Source organism: Schistocerca cancellata, chromosome 2 (genome assembly GCF_023864275.1).
Source record: "Schistocerca cancellata isolate TAMUIC-IGC-003103 chromosome 2, iqSchCanc2.1, whole genome shotgun sequence".
Lineage (NCBI taxonomy): Eukaryota > Metazoa > Arthropoda > Insecta > Orthoptera > Acrididae > Schistocerca > Schistocerca cancellata.
Window position 1 is genome coordinate 427087329 of NC_064627.1, and position 25546 is coordinate 427112874.

Genomic DNA, 25546 nt, shown 5'->3' on the forward strand with positions numbered 1-25546 from the left:
TTCAGCGATGAGAGTCGCTTCTGCCTTGGTGCCAATGATGGTCGTATGCGTGTTTGGCGCCGTGCAGGTGAGCGCCACAATCAGGACTGCATACGACCGAGGCACACAGGGCCAACACCCGGCATCATGGTGTGGGGAGCGATCTCCTACACTGGCCGTACACCACTGGTAATCGTCGAGGGGACACTGCATAGTGCACGGTACATCCAAACCGTCATCGAACCCATCGTTCTACCATTCCTAGACCGGCAAGGGAACTTGCTGTTCCAACAGGACAATGCACGTCCGCATGTATCCCGTGCCACCCAACGTGCTCTAGAAGGTGTAAGTCAACTACCCTGGCCAGCAAGATCTCCGGATCTGTTCCCCATTGAGCATGTTTGGGACTGGATGAAGCGTCGTCTCACGCGGTCTGCACGTCCAGCACGAACGCTGGTCCAACTGAGGCGCCAGGTGGAAATGGCATGGCAAGCCGTTCCACAGGACTACATCCAGCATCTCTACGATCGTCTCCATGGGAGAATAGCAGCCTGCATTGCTGCGAAAGGTGGATATACACTGTACTAGTGCCGACATTGTGCATGCTCTGTTGCCTGTGTCTATGTGCCTGTGGTTCTGTCAGTGTGATCATGTGATGTATCTGACCCCAGGAATGTGTCAATAAAGTTTCCCCTTCCTGGGACAATGAATTCACGGTGTTCTTATTTCAATTTCCAGGAGTGTATAAGAAAACTCTGGTTGAGCAATATACCCGAAAGAACAGACACCATTCATGTTCCTGCAGCCGTATGTACGTGACGAAAGAGGAATTCTGACATCAGCTGCAAAGGGGCAGTGAAATAAATCCACTGGCAATGAGGGAATATTTGTACTGGACCAGGACTCTAACCCGGATTTTTCGTTTATCAAGAGCGCTCGCCTTAAGCACTTTGGCCATCCGAGCACGCTTCCCATCCAAACCAAATTCCCGTATGTTGTACACTACACAAATAGCGTCCCCTGCCCATTGCCCTCTGCTCACAGCCTCATATGCTTCCCAGGAGTGGTCGGACGAAGAGTGCATCTGCACTGAAGTTTTTATTTGGCGTCAAGAGGCATATACAGAGTGTATATATGTTAGGTGTCTGTTCTTTCAGAGAAGTCTGAAGCAACAGACACCATTCACAAACACGCGCCGGCCGGTGTGGCCGTGCGGTTCTAGGCGCTTCGGTCTGGAACCGCGTGACCACTACGGTTGCAGGTTCGAATCCTGCCTCGGGCATGGATGTCCTTAGGTTAGTTAGGTTTATGTAGTTCTAAGTTCTAGGGGACTGATGACCACAGATGTTAAGTCCCATAGTGCTCAGAGCCATTTGAACCAAAAAAACGCAACCACATTTACAAGACGTATGAGAAATGCTGGTAAGCATATTCGGATAGCCCGAGGTTAAGCCGACAACTCGTAAAAGTGGAAAAGCCGGATTAGAGTAATGGTCCAGCATAAAACTTTTACTTGTCACCATTGGATTTATTTCAATGCCTGATTGCAGATGTCGGAATTATTTTATTTATTTATTTATTTATTTATTTACCACATAGAGGACATAATAGCGCCACGATATTTTGAGTCAAGAAGGTATCGTGTTTGTTGACTGGGTCCTACACACGGCGAGAGTACTGAGTGGATGTGCAGACCTGCAGCTATCCAATTCTGACATCCTAGATTCGTCTGGAAGCTAGTGAATATCAAGTAACATGACATCCTCAATGCATATCCGTGAGAAACAGAGGATGCGGCATCTGTGGTACATCTGGATAACACAAAATTTAGGAAGATTAGGATACAACATTCCGTCGATGGAAAGGTCATCCGAAATGGGACGGCACACAGGGTGGAGATATTATGTGATGCTGGACAGTGGACAAGACTAGTTTACAAGTCCGACGGAGCGGCATAAAGCAGGAACTTAAAAATATTGCGGAAGTGAAGATACTGATTTATTATGCTCCTTATGAGAATTTGCAAAACGAATTTACTAACCAGTGCTTCTCGTTCAGAAGAGTCTAGCTGATACCCATTACAGAAGTCTCGAACTCTTCCTCTGGTATTTTAAAGTCTGTAACAGATGTGATATCCTCTTCTTTCCATCAATGTTCAGCGCTCCTCTCCGTGAGTCTATCTCGATCTGAGTGGTCCGGCTACACATGTCATACTGTAAGTCAAACGACAGTTAACATTTTTACTGTTGTGTCTAGGAATCCTGCATACTCGGTTCGCTAGACAAACAAACAACTCGTAATAATGAGTTTTATTACAGTAAGACAATTACTATACTTGACTTTGATAGATGTGTTGCAAGCAAAGGGCGACTTACAAAATAATCAGCTCCTTCGGAATAGACAACCACAAGTCTATGCTACATAGAGATTGCTAACAAAGTCGCTAACGTTGAAGCTGCTACCGAAGTGGGCCGCCACCAGTAGGACGCGGCGTTGTCGTCCAGGAGAGAGATCTGTCAGCATGTGATTGGCTGACTTCTTCTCACAGCCTTCTCTTCTTTGTCGTTCCCGACTGGCGTGCCGGCACTGACCGTCGTTGTATATGGAGCACGACAAGGGGAGGGTAGTGTGGGAGGCAGGAGCGTGGACACTTTGATGGACCGGAAGCTGCAGCTGCAGGGGACATCCGACTCCTAGTCATACTCCGCCATTCGGCCTACGCCCTGTTGGAAACGTCCCCTGGAAAACGCCCAGAAGAGTACAAATCCGCCTCCTGAGGCCCATAGCAAGATCTAGAAGATGTCAGTGTCTGCAGCGTGGGCAGATCCAGCTCCATCTTAGGATGAGAGGCGCCTCTTGTGATCGTGCTGTCCTCGGGATTTGTGAATATGGGGAAACAGAATGATCACCGTGCACATGACATTGGTGAATTTGACTTTGATATCGGTGCTGCAATCCGTCTAGGCCTAAAATGAGATACATCCATTTGGCAAGACGAAGGACCTTACCTCGCGCCCACCACCTGCTGCCACTGAAAGCCCTGAAAAACACAAGATCATGTCCACGAAGCGATACCTGCGGCCTACTTTCGGCGCCAGATGTTGAGGAGGGTGGAGCAGTGTTGGATGGCTGAGGCCGTGCAGCAATTTCGCGGGCGATGGTCCATCTCGTGGATGCAAACGTTAGGAAGCGAGAAACAGTTGCAATGCTTGATCCCAGGTGAGTGCTGTGCGAAGTTTGGACATGTACTGCTTGAAGGTTCTGACAAAATATTCCGCTCCGCTGTTTGACTGTGGATGGAACGGTGCACTAGTTAGATGCTGTATGCCACTGCATTCCCAAAATGTTTCAAATTCATTTGATGTGAACTGAGGGCTGTTGTCAGACACTGACTTCAGCCAAACCTTCGAAGTAAAAAAGAGAGGACAACGCCTGAACTGTGCCACGTGACGTCGAGTTCATTGGTACATCAAAAGGAAAGTTGCTATAAGTGTCTACCACAATCAACCAATGAATGTTCCAAAAAGGACCTACAAAGCTTATGTACACATGTTGCTATGATGATTGCGACTTAGGTCAAGCAGAGTATTTTTGTGGTGGAGCAGACCGATTTTACGCACATGCTTGACACTGAAGTCATCTGTTCTATTTGGGTGTCCGTATCCTGCCAAATACTGTGTCGACGCGCTAACTGCTTCGTACGAACAATCCTCCAGTGTCATTGTTGAAGTAACTGCAACATTTCTTTTTGCAAAGCTTTGGGGATCAACACACGTGACTGTCCACTGTCATTCTGAACAAGAATCACACATTTTTGTATAGCGAGGCTATGTCGACTAGCAAAGTATTGGCGCACTACAGAATTATTTGTGCTATGCAAGGAGCGAGGCCAAGGTATGCGAGCCACACGGGGTAGCCGTGTGGTCTGGGGCGCTTTGTTATGGTTCGCGCGGCTCCCTCCGATGGAGGTTCGAGTCCTCCCTCGGGCGTGCGTGCGTGTGCGTGTTGTCGTCCTTAGCGTCAGTTAAATTAAGGTAGATTAAGTAGTGTGTAAGCCTAGGGACCGATGACCTCAGCAGTTTGGTCACCACCACCACCATCACCACCACCACCACCAAGATGTTGGAATGTATTTTAGCAAAATGTTCAAATATAAATCAGCTTCCGTGGCCTGTACATTTTCCTATAATTTAGAGGAAATGACTGAAGCAATTCAGAATCTTGAGCATCGATGTGACAACAAGATACAGCAGAAGCGTCAAAGTCTGTATCAGGGCCAAATGGAAGACGTGAAAGTGTGTCCACATTTCCATGTTGAGCAGTCTGACGATACAGAGTCTTGTACTGATATTGGGACAACAACAAAGCGCATCTTTGCTATTTTTGGGCACTTTGTACAGGAACCGTCTTCATCGGATGAAACAAGGATTGCAAAGCCTTGTGATCCGTTATTAAGTAGAATTTTCTGCCTTACAAATAGTGGTGGAATTTGGTGACACCATACACAATAAACAATGCCTCTTTCTCTATTTGTGAATAGTCGTACTGGGCTTTGGACCCGGGTTCCCGGGTTTGATTCCCGGCGGGGTCAGGGATTTTCTCTGCCTCGTGTAGGCTGGGTGTTGTGTGCTGTCCTTAGGTTAGTTAGGTTTAAGTAGTTCTAAGTTCTAGGGGACTGATGACCATAGATGTTAAGTCCCATAGTGCTCAGAGCCATTTGAACCATTTTTGGGCTTTGGACAAAACTTCCGATGCGAAAGCAATAGGCCTGCCTTTATCAACAAATTTGCGCGAAAGCACTGCACCGATTCCATAAGAGGAAGGGTCAACTTGCAACACAACTGGTTTGTCAGGATCAGAGTGAACCAAGCATCGATCACTGAGCAATGCATCTTCAAGCTTTTCAAAAGCTTCTTGGCACTCATCTATCCAAACAAAGAGGACGTCCTCGCAACGTAAGTAATGCAATGGAGCTCCGATTTGTACAGCATTCGGTATGAATCGAATATACTAGTTCATTTTCCCTAAGACTGCCTGCAATTCTGTGACATTGTAAGGAACTGGCAGGTCACGTATGGCTAACAAATGTGACTGTAGAAGATGTATATCTTGACTGTTTATGACATGACCAAGACACTGCAACACAGATTTTAAAAAATTCACACTTGTCCAGTCGACACTTCAGTCCTGCATCAGATAACACTTGAAACTAAGCACACAAATTTGCAATGTGTTCTTAAGATGTACGACCTGCTACGACAATATTGTCCAAATAGTTTGAACAGTTTGGTGCTTAAGCAGTCAGCTGTTCCAAATACCATTGGAAAATGGCGGGTGTGGAAGCACTGCCGAAAGGCAAAGGCAAATATTTAAACAGGCTCAAATGAGTGTTTACAACGCACACGGTTTGAGATTCTTCATCTAGTGGTATTTGAAGATATGCGTCACGCAAATCAATTTTTGAAAAGTAGTGACCAGCCCCTAATCTCCAGGCGTGGCAAGGGATAAACATCAATCACAGTTTGTGGGCTAACTGTAGACTAAGTCAACACAGAGGCGAATGCGACCTGAAGTTCGGGGAGCAAAACCAGTGGACTTGTCCATTGACTAGCTTGTATGGGCTCCGCTATCTTGTAATTCTTTAATTTCAGCAGCCACTTTGTACCGTAATTCAACGGGAACAGTCTTGACACTGTAAAATTTCGGCTGAGCATTGTCTTTCATAGTAATATGTGTAACAAAATTGTTAGCCTTGCCTAAACCTTCGGAAAAGAGTTCAGAGAATTCTTTCAGCAAGCTAGCTACACTGTCATTATCATTGAATGCGGTCACTGACAACACATTGTCCTGAATTTGAAAGCCAAACAAATCAAACGAACCAAGGCCAAACGCCGGCCGGAGTGGCCGAGCGGTTAAAGGCGCTACAGTCTGGAATCGCACAACCGCTACGGTCGCAGGTTCGAATCCTGCCTCGGGCATGGATGTGTGTGATGTCCTTAGGTTAGTTGGGTTTAAGTAGTTCTAAGTTTTAGGGGACTTATGACCACAGCAGTTGAGTCCCATAGTGCTCAGAGCCATTTGAACCATTTTTTGAACCAAGGCCAAACATGTTCCCTCAATCGCGTGATTGTAGCACAGTGAAAGTCACAGTTCGTGTATGCGAGTGATGCTTGGCAGGTAAAGTACATTTTCTGAGAACGGGAATGTCTTGTCCATTATAAGCTCTCAGGTGCGTGCTACTTTTAGATAAGCATGGGGAACCTAGAACGTAACAGAGGCACCCATGTCCAACTGAAATTTCACACATTTTCCAGTAAGTTGCAAATGAAGAAAAAGTTTGTTGGACGGGCGTATCACTGAAGAAACTGTTTGCTTGCTAGTTTTGCTAATACCTGCAGCAGACGTTAAATACATTGCACTGATTATATGGGCCTTGTGACTAGATTTTTGTGAATGGGCAGAATTCTTATGTTTGTTCCATTGCAAATATACGGACTGTATTTGACCCTTCTTGCCAGAAGCGTGACACTGTACTTGTCTGGACGGGCAGTCTTGGCGTTTGTGCTGTGAATAGCACCAAGGGCATGACTTAATTCAATTCACTGACGTAGCCGCTTGTTTAGAGAACTGTTTACGTAGCGTGGCACGTGCATGTATTTCTGCCTACTGGGCCAGTCATGAACAAGGAACGACTCAACCCAATTGGTGGCTGCTCAAATCTATCGGCCGCTACGGCACCTGAATCATACTGATCTAGGATTTTCACCATATGATGAAACGATGGATCCGACTGCTTCAAAATCTGTCCCCTAAGTTTGAAATCAGTTACATTGTACACGACTGCATCATGCAACATAACATATGAATATAAAGCACCACAGGCACATCTGAATTTGCATTTCCTCGTCATACCCAGCAAATCTATTACCCACTCGCGGTAAGTTTGTACTGACCTTTTCTTGCAAATGAAAGAATTGGTACCTTACCGCCACCACATTCACTTGTTGGTTGTATTAGTTAGAGAACCTACAACCTGATCAAAGGAAAGTTCACTCAGAACAATTTCTGAATGAGGCGAAGGACTGCACTTTCTACTGTTGACAAAAAGTAATGTAGTTTGACAGTACCTGATATTTTGTGAGCAATGATTTGGGCTTCACACTGTTGCAACCACTCGAGCCACTCCTCTTCTCTTTCATTAAACTGGCGAAAAGGCAGTATGCCACTAAGAGGTACAGTTGTTGCATGTTGCGTTGCGCTCGTTGCTTGGTTTGTTAGTAACTGCTGTACGGTGTTTAGAAGAGTTGCAATCTGCTGCGTCTGAAACTGAAACATCTGTGTTAGGTGTGTTGCATCTATCGCTTGCAACTGAGACGCTTGAGCAGCGGGTGTGAGAGGTAGGTTGCTCACTTTGGAATAGGCAAATGCAATAAATAGACAAAGCAAGCAAGAAAAATAAGCACACAAAGGAAGAAAATTTCTGCAACACCCACCTGAAAACACTGAATAGAAAAAACGTTTTAAGAGATACTGTTAAAATATGTAAACACACCCCCTGCAAGGTAAAATTAAGGCGCCAGCAAGACACAAAAGCCCACGACAAAACAAAACGTCTGTGACAGCGGGTGGCTATGTTTGAAGATTGTCGCTGTAGTATTCGTTCACCTTGTCGACAATGTTTTTCGTCCATCCTCGCCACCAATGTTCTTGTGTCTAGGAATCCTGCATACTTGGTTCACTAGATAAACAATCAAACAACTCATATTAATGAGTTTTATTACAATAAGACAATAACAATACTTAACTTTGATAGATGCGTCGCAAGCAAAGGGCCACTTACAAAATAATCAGTCTTCTTCGGAATAGACAACCACAAGTCTGTGCTACATAGAGATTCCTAACGGAGTCGCTAACGTTGAAGCTGCTATTGAAGTGAGCTTCCACCAGTTTTTTTTTCCCTTTATTGTATTTCGATTCCCCCCGAAGGGGGCGGGCTGGCAGCAGCTTAGTACGCTGCTCTGCAGCCTACAGCCTTTTTAAAACGTAAGAAACAAGATAAGAAATAATAAAAGCAGGCGATAAAACGGTGACTGAAATTGTAAAACGGCGGAAAATTGTGGAAAGTTAAAACATAAAGCAAAGGGGTGGCAAAGCTAATAAAATACACAGGAAACAGACAGGGAACATAGTAGACAGACAATTTAAAAACATGGCGACAGTCTGGTTTCTGTTTGCAAGAAATATAAAAATCTCACCCAGCGACAGTATGATGTCCGTTCGCAACACTTCGGAGAAGACACACAACACTGAACACTCACTGTTAACACTGTACTGAAATGTCAGCACAAAGGTAACCATAGCCAAGGGCAGATGTGGGGGGGGGGGGGACCTGGGCAGATGGGGGGGGGGGAAACAAAGAGGGAGGAGAGGAAAAACGAAAGGGGGGAACCAAAGGAGGGAGAGGACTCATAAGGGGGGGGAGGGGCAGGGCAGACGCGAGAGGGAATGGGAAAATGCAGACGAGGGAAATGCAAAAGGACTCAGGGGAGAGAAGGGCGGCAGAGAGAGGGTAGGTGGGGAAAAAAGAGGATGGAAGGGGGGAGAGGGAGTCCAGGAAAAGGACGGAGGAAAGGAGGGGGGTGAGGATCAGAGTTGATAGGAGGGATAAGTGGAGGGAGAGAGGGCATCATCCGGGAGGGGGAGCTGATAGAAGCCACCTTGGGAAAGGAGATGAAGGGTGTAGAGATGGAGGGTAGGGGGGACACAACAGTGAAGACGTGGCAGCGGGCAGGGATGGGAGAGGAGAGGAGCAACCAGGGGGTGAGGGGGATCAAGGCGGCGGGAGCTGTAGAGTATGCGGATATGTTCGAGGAACAGGAGCAGATGGGGGAAAGGAATGAGGTCAGAGAGGATCTGCGTGGGGGATGGGAGCCATATACGGAAGGTGAGGCAGAGTGCATGACACTCAAGGATCTGGAGGGACTTATAGAATTTGGGGGGAGGGGCGGCAGGTACCCAGGTGGGACTGGCATAACAGAGGATGGAACGGATTAAGGATTTGTAGCTGTGGAGGATGGTAGAGGGGTGCAACCCCCATATCTGGCCAGAGAGGAGTTTGAGGAGTTGGAGGCGGTTGTGGGCTTTGGATTGGATGGACCGGAGATAAGGGATCCAGGTGAGGTGACGATCAATGGTAAGGCCAAGGTAGGTGAGGGGGGGGGGGGTGAGGTGGACAGGACAGGCACAGACGGTAAGGGAGAAATCCAGGAGCCGGAAGGAGCGAGTGGTACAACCTATGATGATTGCCTGGGTCTTGGAAGGATTGATTTTCAGGAGCCACTGGTTACACCATGCAGCAAAAAGGTCAAGGTGATCCTGGAGAAGGCGTTGGGACCGTTGGAGGGTAGGAGCGAGGGCGAGGAATGCGATGTCATTGGCATATTGCAAGAGGTGTACTGGAGGGGGGGGAGGGGTTGGGGCATATCTGCCGTGTACAGGAGGTAGAGGAGAGGGGAGAGGACCGAGCCCTGGGGCACATCTGCAGAGGGGTAGAAGGTGTGGGAATTGGCATTATGGATGGTAACATAGGAGGGGTGGTGGGAGAGGAAGGAGGCCATCAGACGGATGTAGTTGACAGGAAGGGCGTAGGTTTGGAGTTTAAACAGGAGACTGGGATGCCAGACACGGTCGTAGGCCTTTTCGAGGTCGAGGGAGACAAAAATGGTGGAGCGACGGGAGTTAAGCTGGAGAGAGGGGAGATGAGTGAGGCACAGGAGTTGGTCATCGGGAGAGAAGGAAGGTCGAAAGCTACACTTAGTGTCGGGGATGAGGTGGTTTTGGCGGAGGTGGTGATGGATGCGCTGGGAAAGGATGGATTCCAAGAGCTTGTTGAACACCAATGTGAGACAGATAGGACGATAGGAAGAGGCATCACATGGAGGCTTGTTCGGTTTGGAGAACATCAGGATACGAGAGGTTTTCCACAGGTCGGGGTAGAAGCCAGTGGCAAGGATGACATTGTAGAGGGTGGCAAGGACTGAAAGGAAGGAGGGAGGGCAGTTTTTGAGGTGGCGGTAGGTAACACAGTCGTGGCCGGGAGCAGTGTTGCGTTTAGAGAGGAGTATGAGGCTGTGTCCTGTGGAGTGATGGGAATGTTAAGTTCAGACGGTGGTGTGTGGCCCAAGTACTGGAAGCTAGGAGCAAGGGGATGAACAGAGGTATTCGTAAGATCCATAACGTCAGGGAAGAGGGAATAATCAAAATGGGGATCATCTTGGATGGAAAAAACATCGGAAAGGTGAGGGGCAAAGTGGTTGGCCTTACTGAGGTTGTCAGGAAAGTGACGGTCATCAAGGAGCAGAGGGTACTGGGGGGGTGGGGCAGTTTCCAGTAAGGCAGTGGAAAGCAGACCAATACTTGGAAGAGTTTATGGGGAGCGTGGTGTTGAGTTGTGTACATGTCTGGCGCCAGGTACGGCATTTCTTCGCAGTAAGCAGGTTGCGAATGTGTCGTCGTAATTTCCAGTGGCGGGTAAGTGTATCCCGGTCACGAGTGCGGAGAAAAGAGCGGTAGAGGCGGCGGGACTCTCGAAGGAGGACGGCCTGTGGAGGCAGGGTGGGGCGGTGAGGGTGGATGGCTTTGGTGTGGATATGGGTGGCGACGGCGTCAGACAAGGTCTGGTGCAGGAAGGCAGCAGTGCAAGAGATGTCATCAGGAGATTGGAGGGTAAGGTCGTGGCCATCAACTTGGGTGTGAATGGAGTCCCGGTAGGCATCCCAGTTGGCACGGGAGTAATCATGGACAAGTTTAGGAGGGATGTCGGTGCGAGGAGCGTTGTGGGGATGGCGACCACTACAGATAGTGAGGAGAACAGGTCACTGCCAATGCGGTCAAGGACATCTGCGGTGATGCGCCCAAGGAGGTTGGGAGAGGCAAGGACCACATCGGGAGTGGTTTTGGATTCGGATCGGGTGTGCTGAGGGAGGGGAACCAGGTCTCCCTGGAGGGTGGTGATAAACTGATGCCACGGCTGGAGTCGGCAGGATCACGGCTGTGTATTTTGAGGTCAGCGGCAATCATGTAGGTGGAGAAGGTGCGGTCAATGTGGGCCAGGAAATCGTACGGGATGGGGGTGCGAGGGCGGACATAAATGGCGGCACAGGTGACGGTAAGGGTGGGGAAGAAGAGGCTGGCCACCACCAGTAGGGCGCGGCGCTTATGCCCTCTTCACCTAGGGGCCGCTGCTGTTGCGTTGTCCTGGAGAGGGGTCAGTCAGCATACAATTGGCTGACTTCTTCTCACAGCCTCCTCTTCTTTCTCGTTCCCAACTGCCGTGCCGGCACTGACTTTACGCCATATCATATACTGCTTGAGATGACTTGCAATACCAGTTGCAAAAGTGTGATTACCTCATTTTCCCAAATGTTTTCTTCTTCAACAACCCACTCGATCAACCTGTGTAAGGTGTCAGGCAAATCCAACACCTTCCATGAAAACCCTGACATGATAAGCAAATCCAGCAGTATGTCAGATAGCTCCGAATAAATCGTGACATTAAATTAACCAAAGTAATACGAGTACCGAGCGAGCAAATGGAATACCACAGACTAACACAAGAATGGCTAAATGCATGTCATACCTTCCCACCGTGAGACAGACGCAGTTCCAAGGGGAGAAACGAGAACAGAAGCCGAGAGCAGAACCGTGTTAAGCTAAGAAGGCCCTACGATAAGGGACGGATACCCACGTCACCAGCTAACCGACAGGACCACCCCCCAGACCATGTTAAAAGCTAGAGCCCTCCAGAAGAACAGTATAGATCTTACGATAACACTAAAAGGGCCACACCAGCCGCAAGTTTCAGCGTGAGACTTTTTCGCGTCTCTGTTACGTTGCAAACGTTAAAAACATTGCCCCACCACGAAAAGTAACGGACAGGACCACCCCCCAGCCCATGTTAAAAGATAGAGCCCTCTAGATGAACAGTATAGATCTTACGATAACACTAAAAGGGCCACACCAGCTGCAAGTTTTAGCGTGAGACTTTTTCGCGTCTCTGTTACGTTGCAAACTTTAAAAACATTGCCCCACCACAAAAAGTATAACGTTTCTCATTGGATAGACAGAATTTTTGCAGGTGGAGCTTAAGGTTAACATTGAGACCATATTGGTCAGACGAAAACACAGCCAGATAGTTTTTTTTTTAAACCAACTTCGGTAAATTGTAGTAACGAGAAGTTAGGGGGGAGTTGCTTCCGAGACAGCGAGCTGGATGGAGCTGCGTCGCCCGACACCCCCTGACACTGCCTAACCAACGACATGGAAATGAACGCACGCAATGCCGCATAACAGCGCATACAGCTTCACTCAGAACTGCAGAAGTCTCATCTGTTACATCCCCTTTTTTACGTAATACTAGTGTCGATCGTCAATTGGAGCTCATGGTATTCACATTTGCTACGTAAGATAAAATCTGAAACGCGATGATTTTTCTGATATATAATTATTGAGAAGCCACATCAGCCACTGTAATTTACGACAAGTTAGATAAGTAATTAAAGATAATTGAGGGTCACTGTAGACCATTTTGATAGTTTTCTCTTTTGTGAAACTTAATTTAAACCTAGATTATAGATGTGATATGGCATAGGTCATCCTTCGATCCATTGTAGAACTGGAAAACCCATTCAGGGAATATTCATTCACATGTTTGTTGAACGCAGTTGGTTTTTATCATCCTGTATTAAAACATTTCCTTTTATCAATAATGCAATTTATAAACAATGTTTTGTGAGTAGAATAAAATTTCCAATGGTAAATTTAACTGCTTTTTCGACGTTATTTTACCAGCTAACTAAAAATAGGAAAGCCTTGAACCCCTTCCACTAAATTTAGTTAGTATTAAGATTCTTTTACAGGGAGTGCAGTGGAGCTGACGCTGAAATCATTAAGTATTTGGTTATATCATCGCTAGTCTCACTGAACTCTTCTGAACTCTACATGTCATGTGTGGTCTAGCGTCTCCTTGCCAGCAACAGGTCCCAAGTTCAAATTAGTCAATTCCCTAAAAAACACGCTCAGAGCGTCGTTGAGCGAAAGTGGTAGGGAGACACGACTTAGAACAGACAGACACCACGCAGAATGTTAGACCTGGTTTGTGCATTAAAGCCAGAGCCAGTTCCTAGTCCTGAACGGAATAAGTTTTACAACCATTACTTTGTAGAAACTGTCTATTTACTTACCTGAATCTTCTGAGTGCTTAGTCATATGTAACTCATCACACATCATAAAGTCAATGTTCTTCTGTTCACCTCACCAGGTAAATGAGCACCGTTAGCACCCATAACTAACACTGGTGTAACCAGATTTTCTCTCTCTCTGCTTCTCCCTCCGCAATAGTTTCCCCAATAAAGAGAAGTACTGTATATACACAAACCATTATGGATTCGAGATAATAACTACATTTTCTCCATTTGGTGCAATTGACATGCTGTTGGTGATAAAGATATTGTTCTTGTTCTCTCCTTGTTGGACGATGCACTGAGTGGATTTCTTTTTTAGTAAGTTAGCTTTATCGTAGCTGTAGTTTCTGTCCATTCCATCCTTACGCGATCATATTTTCTTGTATAGAAGTCCCTTATCATGCCAGTTTGGTTGTAACATAGTTTAGGCTAATTGCAAACACTTATTACAGATTGCAGAGTGACTTGCTATAACATGATATTCAGTTTATAAACTTGCAACTAGCAAAATGTTGGATCTCAGGTAATTTTGACCTGTTTACTGCAGCCGTAAATAACACTGGGGTGTCGTCCTGCACAGAGGGCAGCAACAGTTAGCAGATGTACCATTTCTAACATGACTTACCGTACGTCTCCGCAGGCATGCAGGACCCGCCGCAGAACACCTCGTCGCGCATCCTGCTCATGTTCCTGCTGGTGCTGGCCGTCTTCCACATGACGGCCTACTCTGCCTGCATCGTGACGCTCCTGCAGCTGCCCAGCAGCAGCATCAAGACCCTGGAGTCGCTCTTCAGTTCCAAGATGCGCATCGTCATCCATGACCTGCCCTACAACATCAACTACGGAAATGTAAGGCGAGACATACATCGCGTCTCTTATCAATAAATGCAAACACAAAATACATCGGTGAAAATGCATATTATAGAACACACAGAAAAAATGCCCTACAGTCGCTGACCTCTGGCCACATAAACATCTAATGTAGCAAGTTGCGAGGGAAGCATTTATGTCATCAGAAAGTGGTACAGAGCTAGGAGGAGTATAGTACTTACTATGTAATAAAGCAACTTTGAGTTTAACGCCTAGTCGATGACAAGGTCGTCAGAGACAGAGAATAATGTCGGATAGATCAAGAATGGGAAGATGATCAGTCATATAATTTTCCAAGAGATTACCCCGGAATTCGGGAGAATAGATTTTGGGGAAAGAACGGAAAAATAAAAATCTAGATCGTCGGACAATGATTTAAACAACGCTAGTTCCGAAAGCTGGTTCGGTGTCATACCCACTGCGCTTATTCGATCAGTTTCGAAAGATGGTACTGACGTTGAAGGCAGACTCTTCGTTCCACAGAATTGCTATGGGCTGTGAAGTGTTTGTGCCCGTTTGATGGTGTTTCACCAGTAGCACCTCGACGTTATGACGTGGACCTCGACAGGAAGACCTGTAACTTAGCCCTGACGAGACAGGACAGCGACCGCCAGTGAAGTCTGACCAAAATCTGACAGTGGCTCCTCATTTAACCACGCGAGCAATGAACAGAGTCTAGCTAGGCGAGGTTCACGTTGTAGTGCTCTTCTGGTGTTTAAACCCTTGACACCAGTTAATCGGCGACAACATACCAGCTGGAGTTAGAAGAAGTGAATGATGATTTTATTCATCGTTGTGTTAGTACAGGTAAATATGACTGCTAAGTCAGTGTTGTATTACACCTACCATTTAATCTACATCTACGTGATTAGTCTGCAATTCACACTTAAGAGCACGGCAGGGAGTTCTTCGAACCACCACCTGACTATTTCTGTACCTTTCCACTCTCGAACAGGCGCGCGGGGAGAACAGACACTGAAATCTTTCTGCATGAACTCTGATTTCTCTTATTTTATTTTGTAGGTTGGCGCCACATTCAGTGAAGAAAGTTGGTAATTGAAATTTCTTGAAAAGATCCCACCGCAACGAAAAACGCCTTTCTTCTAATGGTTGCCATTCCAAATCACTTATCACATCCGTGACACTGTTTCCCTTGTTTCGCGATAATACAGAAGAGCTGCCCTTCTTTGACAATCCTATCTGGTAAGGAACCCATACGGCACAGCAGTACTGTAGCAGAGGAAGAACAAGTGTAATGTAGACAGTCTCTTCAGTAGGTCTGTGCATCTTCTATGCGTTCTGCCAATAAAACGCAGTCTTTCCTTTGTCTTCACCACAACATTATCTATGTGATCGTTCATATTTAAGTTGTTCGTAATTGTTAATTCTATGTATTTAATCGAACAGACTGCCTTTGGATTTGTATGATTTATCGTGCAATCGAAATTTAACGGATGTCTTTTCCTGCTCATGCCGGCCGTTGTGGCCGAGCGGTTCTAGTCGCTTCAGTCTGGAACCGCGTGACCGCTACGGTCGCAGGTTCGAATCCTGCCTCGGGCATGGATGTGTGTGATGTCCTTAGGTTGGTTAGGTTTAAGTAGTTCTAAGTTCTAGGGGACTGATGACCTCAGATATTAAGTCCCATAGTGCTCAGAGGCATTTGAACCATTTTTTCCTACTCACGTGGGCGACCTCACACTATTCCTTATTCAGAGACAATTGCCACTTTACGCACCATACAGATAGTTTTATAAACCGTTACGCAATTGGTTTTGATGTGCTGATGACTTTATGAGACGGTATATCACAGCACCAACTGCAAACAATCTAAGGCGGCTACTCAGATTGTCTCCTAAATAGACTATATAGATTAGAAACAACAGAGGACCTGTAACCCTCCCTTGGGGTACACCGGATAACACTTCTTTTTTAATCAATGATTTTCCGTCGATTGCTACATACTGTGACCTTCCTGACGGGATATCACGAAGCCAGTCGCAAACTGAGACGATACGCCTTAGACGCACAATATGGTTAGAAGTCTGTTGTGAGGAATGGTGTCAAAAGCCTTCTGAAAATCGAGAAATATGGAATCAAGTTGTGATCCCCTGTCGATAGCACTCATTACTACTTAACAATCGATTATTTCTTGTATTGATCCGAGAAACAATGGTGACTGGTTCATACTTCATGATTTATTAACTCCTAACGTCCGACCATATCTGTACGCATATACTATGTGTATGCATATATTCATCACTTGAAAATGGCCATTGTAGTCCAAATCAACTGACTGTGTAAGAGGTGTGGACTTTTGGTAATTAGTACCACCAATAAAGAAACAATGGCCACACTTAACATTTGAACACTGTATGGTATTTGATACAAGATACCACAAGTCCCTATATTCCTATCGTGCCCTTTACATATCCATATCTAGACTCTCCAATATGTGCAGGATATGGTTCAAGGATGCCTAGCGTCCAGCTACCACAAACAACGGCTGTCACCTATCTGCATCTAACTGTGCCGCGTAACTCAGCTTACATTCCTCAGATACACATGTACTCGTAGCATTTGTACAATAGATTAGTGGTTTACCATCTACTTACACTAAATAGACAAAACATTTTGACACCTAAATATCAGTGTGTTACTTTTAAAATTCGAGACATCAAGAATTTTGCGTGGCATTTCCAGAGGTGTCTGACATCAGATGTCTACGCATAGGTCACGTAATTTCTATAAATTACGGGCCGTTGGCTTAGGGACACAAAACTGACGTCCGATAGCATCCCTTTTGTATTCCACCAGGTTCAGATCTGGCAAATTTCGTGGCCACGACATCACTAACATGCTCCTCGAACCACTGTAGTATCATTATCACCTTGTGACAAGGGCAGTTATCCTCTTGGAAGATACCATTGCCGTCATAGAAGAGACAAGCTTGAAAGGATGCACGCGGTTCACAGTAGTGTTCATGTAGTCTACAGCTGTTATGTCGGGCAACGGCCTTGCTGCAGTGGATACACCGGTTCCCGTGAGATCACCGAAGTTAAGCGCTGTCGGGCGTGGCCGGCACTTGGATGGGTGACCATCAGCCGCCACGCGCCGTTGCCATTTTTCTGGGTGCACTCAGCCTCGTGATGCGATTTGAGGAGCTACTCGACCGAATAGTAGCGGCTCCGGTCAAAGAAAACCATCATAACGACCAGGAGAGCGGTGTGCTGACCACACGCCCCTCCTATCCGCATCCTCAACTGAGGATGACACGGCGGTCGGATGGTCCCGATGGGCCACTTGTGGCCTGAAGATTGAGTGCTGTTGCTACAGCTGTTATGTGCCTTCTATTATTACCAAAGATCCCATGGAATCCCGGATAATTTTCCCCAGGAAGCGTCCACACAAACTTGAGTCTGCGGGGCCGTAAATGTTTTCGAGGAATCGTTCGTCTGGATGACAGCGTATTAGGACACGACCATTGAGACGATGTAACAAGAGACATGGTTCATCTTACCAGTCGACACATTTCCATTGATCCACGGTTCAATCGGGATGGTCTAGTGCGCTCTTCGATTTTAACTGAAGATGCCAGTTGTGATGACGATGTCTGGGTCTACAGGTATATGGAAACACGTAAGGGTTGTCTGCTGCGGAGCGAACAGCTCCCCCAGACGGCATTGCTTCTCGCGGTGGACAATGGTCGCCATGTGTTTGCACATCAGTAATTAATACGAGATGTGTGAGAAAAGTAAAGATATTGATTTTTTATCTACTAAAGCTTTTACTTTTTTTTTTTTTTTTTGAAATTACAATATTGTTCCCTTCGAAGCAGTTTCCATCGTCAGCTGTACACCGGTGGTGTTGTTATTTCTATTTTTGGTAGCAGTGCGGAAAGGCTTCAACTGCTAGGGCCTTTAAAATGTTGGTTACACTCTGTTTAATGTTCGCCAGAGTCCAAAAATGACGTCCTTCAAGACTTTTTCATTTTCAGAAAAAGAAAAAAAATTCATAAGGAAAGAGATCAGGTGAATAGGGGGTCTTTGGAACAACAGAAATGTCTTTAGAGCTCCAAAATTCCGCGGTGAGAATGGGCGTGTTACATGGAGCGTTGCCATGGTGCAGCATCCACTTGTTCGCTATATGAAGATGGTATCTGTTCTTTCGGGCATGTCCGAAAGAACAGATACCACCTTCATATAGTTAAGGCTAACCAGCCATTGACCTTCTTCTTCTGTGCTGGATGCACACGTATTGCCCGAACACTTACAGGACTCGGTAAGATTATCTGCCGCGAGTAATGAGTGTAATGGGCATAGACACTACGAATGTAGTGTGTGGACATTAAGTTTGGAATGTGGGTCTCACGGGGAGCGTGCAAGGGATAAATCCCTGCAGTCACACTATCTTCCGTGCCGTCGATGGCTCAGATGGATAGAGCGTCTGCCATGTAAGCGGGAGATCCCGGGTTTGAGTCCCAGTTAGGGCACACATTTTGACTGTCCCCACTGATGTGTATCAACGCCTGTCGACAGCTTAGGGTCTTAATTTAATTATCATTTAATTGTTCGCTATTTCCGCTTTCACTAGATTCACTCTTTTCCTGAGCCTTTCAAGGATCTCTTTGTAAAATTCTTTATGCAAGAGACCTCTACTGTCAAAAAAGCAAATCTGCAATGTTTTGATCTTTGATTTGCTCATTCGACCTTTTTTCCGGTCGAGGAATGTCTCACTGTGCCACTCCCCACTTTACCTCTTAGTCTCAGGATTGTACTCAGAAATCCAGGAGTCATCGCCTGTGATCACACGACCGATTTGATCATTAGCAATCTTCTCAAGATAAACTCACATGTTTCTTCATTTGTCCTTCTGGTCAACTGTTAGGTTTTCCAGCACCTTTTTGGTAGAAACCTTTCTCATGTGCAAATTGTCGGTCAAAATTCGATGTACGGTGAAATTGTTTAAGAGATCACCCATCGTCCTTAAATGTCGGTCTGATCTCACAGAAACACGCACACGTACGAGGTTTTCGTCAGTTGTTGAAGTTGAGGGTCTCTCTGAGCGAGGTTCATCTTCAACATTTTCTCGGCCTTCCAGAAACGATTTGTGCGAACGAAGAACTTGTGCGCTTGATAATGAATGTTCCCTTAAGCCTGTTTCAACTGTAGCCGGCCGAGGTGTCCGAGAGGTTCTAGGCGCTACAGTCTGGAACCGCGCGACCGCTACGGTTCGAGGTTCGAATCCTGCCTCGGGCATGGATGTGTGTGATGCCCTTAGGTTACTTAGGTTTAAGTAGTTCGAAGTTCTAGGGGACTGATGACCTTAAAAGTTAAGTCCCATAGTGCTCATAGCCATTTGAACCATTTTGTTTCAACTTTTAAAAGATTACACTCGCAGATTCTCCAGGTTTAGCACAAACCTTGATGGCATAATGTTGCTCCACATTCCGTTGTTCCATTTTCGTAACACACAATAAAAACACAGCTTCACTGATGGCGCTCTCAACAATCACGTGATGGCTGCACGGAGCTGAAACTCGGACTGAGCGTCTGGGAGAGATGATTACTGTGGTCTACACAAGCAGAACAACACTGCGTCGCCATATCTCTCCCAGTGTTGTCAGTCTCACTGTCTTTATCACGCAGCTTGGCCATTAAAATTGCTACACCAAGAAAAAATGCAGATGATAAACGGGTATTCATTGGAAAAATATATTATTCTAGAACTGACATGTGATTACATTTACACGCAATTTGGGTGCATACATCCTGAGAAATCAGTACCCAGAAAAACTACCTCTGGCCGTAATAACGGCCTTGATACGCCTGGGCATTGGATCAAACAGAGCTTGTATGGCGTGTACAGCTACAGCTGCCCATGCAGGTTCAACACGACACCACAGTTCATCAAGAGTAGTGACTGGCGTATTGTGACGAGCCAGTTGCTAGGCCAGCATTGACCAGACGTTTTCAATTGGTGAGAGTTCTGGAGAATGTGCTGGCCAGGGCAGCAGTCGAACATTTTCTGTATCCGTACATGACCTGCAACATGCGGTCGTGCATTATCCTGCTGAAATGTAGGGTTTCGCGGGGATCGAATGAAGGGTAGAGCCACGGGTCATAACACATCTGAAATGTAACGTCCACTGTTCAAAGTGCCGCCAGAAGTGACCGAGACGTTTAACTAATGGCGCCCCATACCATCACGCCGGGTGATATACCAGTATGACGATGACGAATACACGCTTCCAATGTGCGTTCACTGCGATGTCGCCAAACACGGATGCGACCATAATGATGCTGTAAACAGAACCTGGATTCATCCGAAAAAATGACGTTTAGCCACTTGTGCACCCAGGTTCGTCGTTGAGTAAACCATCGCAGGCGCTCCTGTCTGTTATGCAGCGTCAAGGGTAACTGCAGCCATGGTCTCCGAGCTGCTAGTCCACGCTGCTGTAAACGTCGTCGAAGTGTTCGTGCAGATGGTTGTTGTCTTTTAAACGTCCCCATCTGTTGACTCAGGGATCGAGACGTGGCTGGACGATCCGTTACAGCAATGCGGATAAGATGCCTGTCATCTCGATTGCTAGTGATACGAGGCCGTTGAGATGCAGCACGCGTTCCGTATTAACCACCTGAATCCACCGATTCCATATTCTGCTAGCAGTCATTGGATCTCGACCAACGCAAGCAGCAATTTCGCGATACGATAAACAGCAATCGTGATAGGGTAAAACCCGGCCTTTATCAAAGTCGGAAACGTGATGGTACGCATTTCTCCTCCTTACACGAGGCATCACTCAACGTTTCACCAGGCAACGCCGGTCAACAGCTGTTTGTGTATGAGAAATCGGTTGGAAACTTTCCTCATGTCAGCACGTTGTAGGTGTCGCCACCGGCGCCAGCCTTGTGTGAATGCTCTGAGAAGCTAGTCATTTGCATATGACAGCATCTTCTTCCTGTCGGTTAAATTTCGCGTCTGTAGCACGTCATCTTCGTGGTGTAGCAATTTTAATGGCCAGTAGTGTATAATGGCGACATTAGTATTTATGCCATTTACGACTAATTAAACAAAAATGAATATCGTACTATTTTATTTGCAGTAACTTTTTAATGGAAGTTACGTTTAGGACCTCTTAGGCTGGTAACCGTGTTGCTTGATAAATATAGACTGATTTGCTATCTACACCTTTTCAGACTGTACAGGAAATGCGTTGTGGGTGTTTGCAGGAGACGAAGGATCCGCTGATCAAGTCGTTCTACCGGGAGCGCGTGTACTCGCAGCCGCGCAAAGCGTTCCGCCCGCTGGAGGACTGCGTGGCGCAGATGCGCGAGGGCGGCGTGGCGTGCCACGCGGACGAGGCGGCCTACAAGGTGATAGGCGACACCTTCCTCGAGTCGGAGAAGTGCAGCCTCAAGGCGGTGCCCATGTTCCCGCTCAGGGGCATCATCATGGCCGTCAGGAAGCAGTCGCAGTACAAGGAGACCTTCTCCAGGACGTAAGCGACGCAGTCTGTAGCAGTCGTCGTGTGGGTCACAGAAATCTCTAGCCGTATTTTGGCACAGTTTTCTTAATCGGTCAGGGATTTCGGTATTCTCACTATTTTATTTTGTGAAGTCCGTCTGTTTCATCAACCATTATCTCTAGCTGGTTAGTGTCTCCACGACCTGATACAAGCCATCTGCCTACCGAGCACGAACACGCCCGCTAAACCACAACTCTCGCCTGGAAAACCAGAGAGCGACCGATCATATTTCCATGTCTCTGCGGGGGAGTGCATTTTTGATTTCACGTAAGCTTTCCATATTGGAATTAGAGGTGTTATCCTTATCTACAGGCTCATTTTTGGGTGATAATTCAATATATCTCAGCCTTTGAGGAACTATACTCTGGGTCACTGATTGTCGCAAATATGATTTAAGTGTAGTATTGTCAAATCAGCACAAGAATTTAATACTGTGTTGGAACACCATGTTAACCAACAGAATTACTACCTTTTTAGTGATGCGATGAATTTTTTTATCTCCTCATGAGCAACATTTTTTAAAATATTGTTTGTTGTTGGCACATTTAGTTTCTTCCTGCCATATTCTTATTATAAAAAAAGTTGTGGCTAATAACTCATTTTGTTGAAATAAGGAAAGAATCAGCAGAATGTAAACATACGACATAGCCAAATACAAAGAAGCCAAGAGACTGCACTGACTGTATATACGTTTTCTGAGCTTATGAAAATAAATTCTGAAGTCTGATGATTGTTCTTTTTGTGTACCGTTTTTTTTTTTAAATCAACATTTTTTTACATGTCATTTAAGCAACTGTATGCTACCTCTGAAAGTCAGTAATAATATTGAAAATGAGCCCCCCCCCCCCCAACACCACCATCTTGACTTCTGGCAGTGTCCATCAGACTTCTTTGTTCAAGAGCCAGTACTGACATTGTAGGGTGGCACCTTGTGCTGCACATGTACCGCTCTTATTACTGGTTGGTAACCTACATTGTCAGTAACCCCCTGATTCTTCAAGGAATCGAACTACTGTTATAAACAGCTTCAAACTTTTGATTACTTCTCCATGTGTTAAATGTATGATATCAACCATGTAAACTAGAAAAAGTGTGGGAAAGGTTTGAATTTATGTTTAAAGTTTGTTGGAAGCCACAAAATGTTCTCATTTTTGAATATTGCACGAATATAGTCTGGGTATTAATGGGATGTGCATTACTGTTCATGAAGACATATACAGTTTAAAAGTATGGAACCTTTCACATAAGACTATATCTCTTAATGAATAGATTGTCAGCATTTTAAATTTTTTAATTCTGCCAGTACTTGTATGAAACACTGAAAACAGAATTTTTGTTACCTCTGGGTAGCCACTAGATAGGCTGCCTGCAACTGGGTCCAGGTTTTGCCCCCTGGCATAATCGCTTAGTAAAATGGTTGAGCACCCAACAGAACAGCTATAATAAGAAAATGGTAAGTTGGCCACCAGCCTCCAAGTATTGATATTATGTCAGCACCATTAGAAACACTTGGTGGCGATTGTTCCCGGTTAGATTTTATTATTAACTAAAGAATTTGTTATTAACTAAGGATCATAAATGTTAAACAGTTTTAAGCTCCACATCGAGTCCAGAGTGTACACGACTTGCCTCCTTCACCCATAGGGGCTGCTGACTGACTACCAACCCCACGAGCTGACAACGACTCCCGAAATTATTCAAACTTCTGGCCTCTCAGCCAGTGATTCTCAGTAACAGAAAACTAACAGGAATTATCATTGGTTATTCGCTTCTCCAAATAATACCGCTCCTCTGGGAAATTCTGCAACTTTATTTCGAACAGGTGCTGGATAGCACCAGCATTATGGAACAGTCACTAGTCCTGAAGGCAGCCTTTTAGGCGCCGAACATAAACTGATTTATTGGGATTAGCGAAAGATCCTCCGATCAGTTCCAGGATGAGCTAAGCCCAAATTCGCCAATTGACGCGTCCATCACTGTCGGGAGGACGACCCCACGGTGTCACTGGGAACGAGTTGTTCCAGCATTACTGACCCACAATCGAATCTCGTCTGGCGTGAGAATTTTATTCAGTTTGGAAGCCACGAAAGAATCTAAGAGCATGCTTGAACAGACTTTCTGCAATGCACCGCCTGACAAACAAAGTGAAGCACTCAGAACACATTATTGGATGTCAAAGTAGCTTCGTGCACATACACATCATCGGTTGGTGTATAAATGATTAGAGTTGCAGTTGTGTGTGATAAGCAGAACGGCCATTAGAGTGCATAAGTGGCCAGTGTTGTTACCAGGCTTCAAACGGTATAGAAGAAGCGTGAACAGCGTCAAACTTGTATTACCAGCACCTGGAAGAGTTTGAAAAGGGCCTCATTATGGATCTTTACTCGGCTAGCTGACTCATGCACTGTCCAGATTTTTATGACATTCAGATGTGGCAGTATCCTGACGTTTAGACTGTATGGCAGCGTAGGACAGGCATACCCGTCCTAAATTTCCGATCGATTACGTCTCCATCACAAGGGAAGATCGCCGTATTGTGCACCGCCGGCCGGTGTGGTCAGGCGGTTCTAGGCGCTACAGTCTGGAACCGCGCGACCGCTACGGTTGCAGGTTCGAATCCTACCTCGGGCATGGATGTGTGTGATGTCCTTAGGTTAGTTAGGCTTAAGTAAAGTTCTAGGGGACTGATGACCTCAGTAGTTAAGTCCCATAGTGCTCAGAGCCATTTGAACCATTATTGTGCACCAAGCATATCGCAACACCTTCACAACTGCACCTGCCATCCGAGATCATGCAATGGAGCGCCTGCAAAGTTACGTGTCATCTGGCATCATTGTTCAGAGCCACACCAGGTAATTACCGTCACTCGCGTTGACTACCGTCAAGGTCATAACACAAACGGCTGCGTTTGGATCGGTGGCGACACCACGAATCATGGACTGCTGACGAATGGCGTCACATTCTGTTCAGCGATGAATCGCGGTTCTGCGCTACTCTGAATGACCATTGTCGGTGAGTGTATTGGCAACCCAGGGAAAGGTATTCTTCTACTGCTTTAGGGAAGCAGAGCAATGTTATTCCTGACGTCATGATGTACCAGGTCATGGCTGGTAGTTATTGACGGCACAACAGTATGTCACGCACATCCTGTGTCTTCATGTGTTACCTCCCATGGGACAGTATAGTGGGGCAGTTTTTCTACAGTACAATCATCATCCACGGATTCGACGTGTCCCTTTGAGCTGCATGTGTGATGTCGAACTATTTCCGTGACCAGAAAGACCCTCAAATCCGCCGCTGATGGAACATGGTGGGACCATCTAGGATGTCAACTGCATCCCAGTCCCAGTATATAGCACATGAAGGACTAGTTGCAACAGTTGTAAGCTAGCATGCCTCAGGATAGGTTGCACGGCCTTATGACACCCTTCCAAAACGAAACAGTGCATGCAGCAGAGCCGACGGGATGCAACGTCATTCTGATAAGTGGGTTCGTACAGCCAACTTCTTTGTAAATTTAACTAGATTTTGTAATAACTGAAATAACATCGCATTACCTCTCAATCCGTTACATTTCATTCCGTTTTCTCGTCTCCTTCTACGTGGTTCACTCTTTATTAAAGACTAGTGTGTGTTATTTATATGCTCCATTTGAATGGTTCTTTTATCGATGTTGAACGAGCCAGTTTACAGGATATTTCTACATGATTAGTGTTAACATTAATGAACACATTATTTGTAGTCCTACTCAGGCAAATAATTACACAGGGTGTACTATTTTAATCCATAATGCGCAATAACTCGGGATAGAGATGAGATACAACAAAATGTTTTAGATGAAGGTTGCAGGGGGCAAAGAGGGTCGCACATTACAGCTAATGGCCATGACCTTGAACGTAACTTCAAAGTGATTTGGAGGTTAAGTGATTAT

General features: G+C 45.9%; 1 protein-coding gene and 1 pseudogene across 1 annotated transcript in view; both read left to right on the top strand.

Moving 5' to 3' along the window:
- Window positions 1-25546, top strand: part of LOC126154618 (glutamate receptor U1-like) — an 89967-nt gene that overhangs the window by 59415 nt on the left and 5006 nt on the right. Inside the window, exons 7-8 of the mRNA XM_049916162.1 lie at window positions 13861-14069; window positions 21320-21588. Coding sequence (XP_049772119.1) covers window positions 13861-14069; window positions 21320-21588 — 478 coding nt within the window. The remainder of the gene's footprint in view (window positions 1-13860; window positions 14070-21319; window positions 21589-25546) is intronic.
- LOC126163778 (5S ribosomal RNA) lies at window positions 17095-17210 on the top strand (annotated as a pseudogene).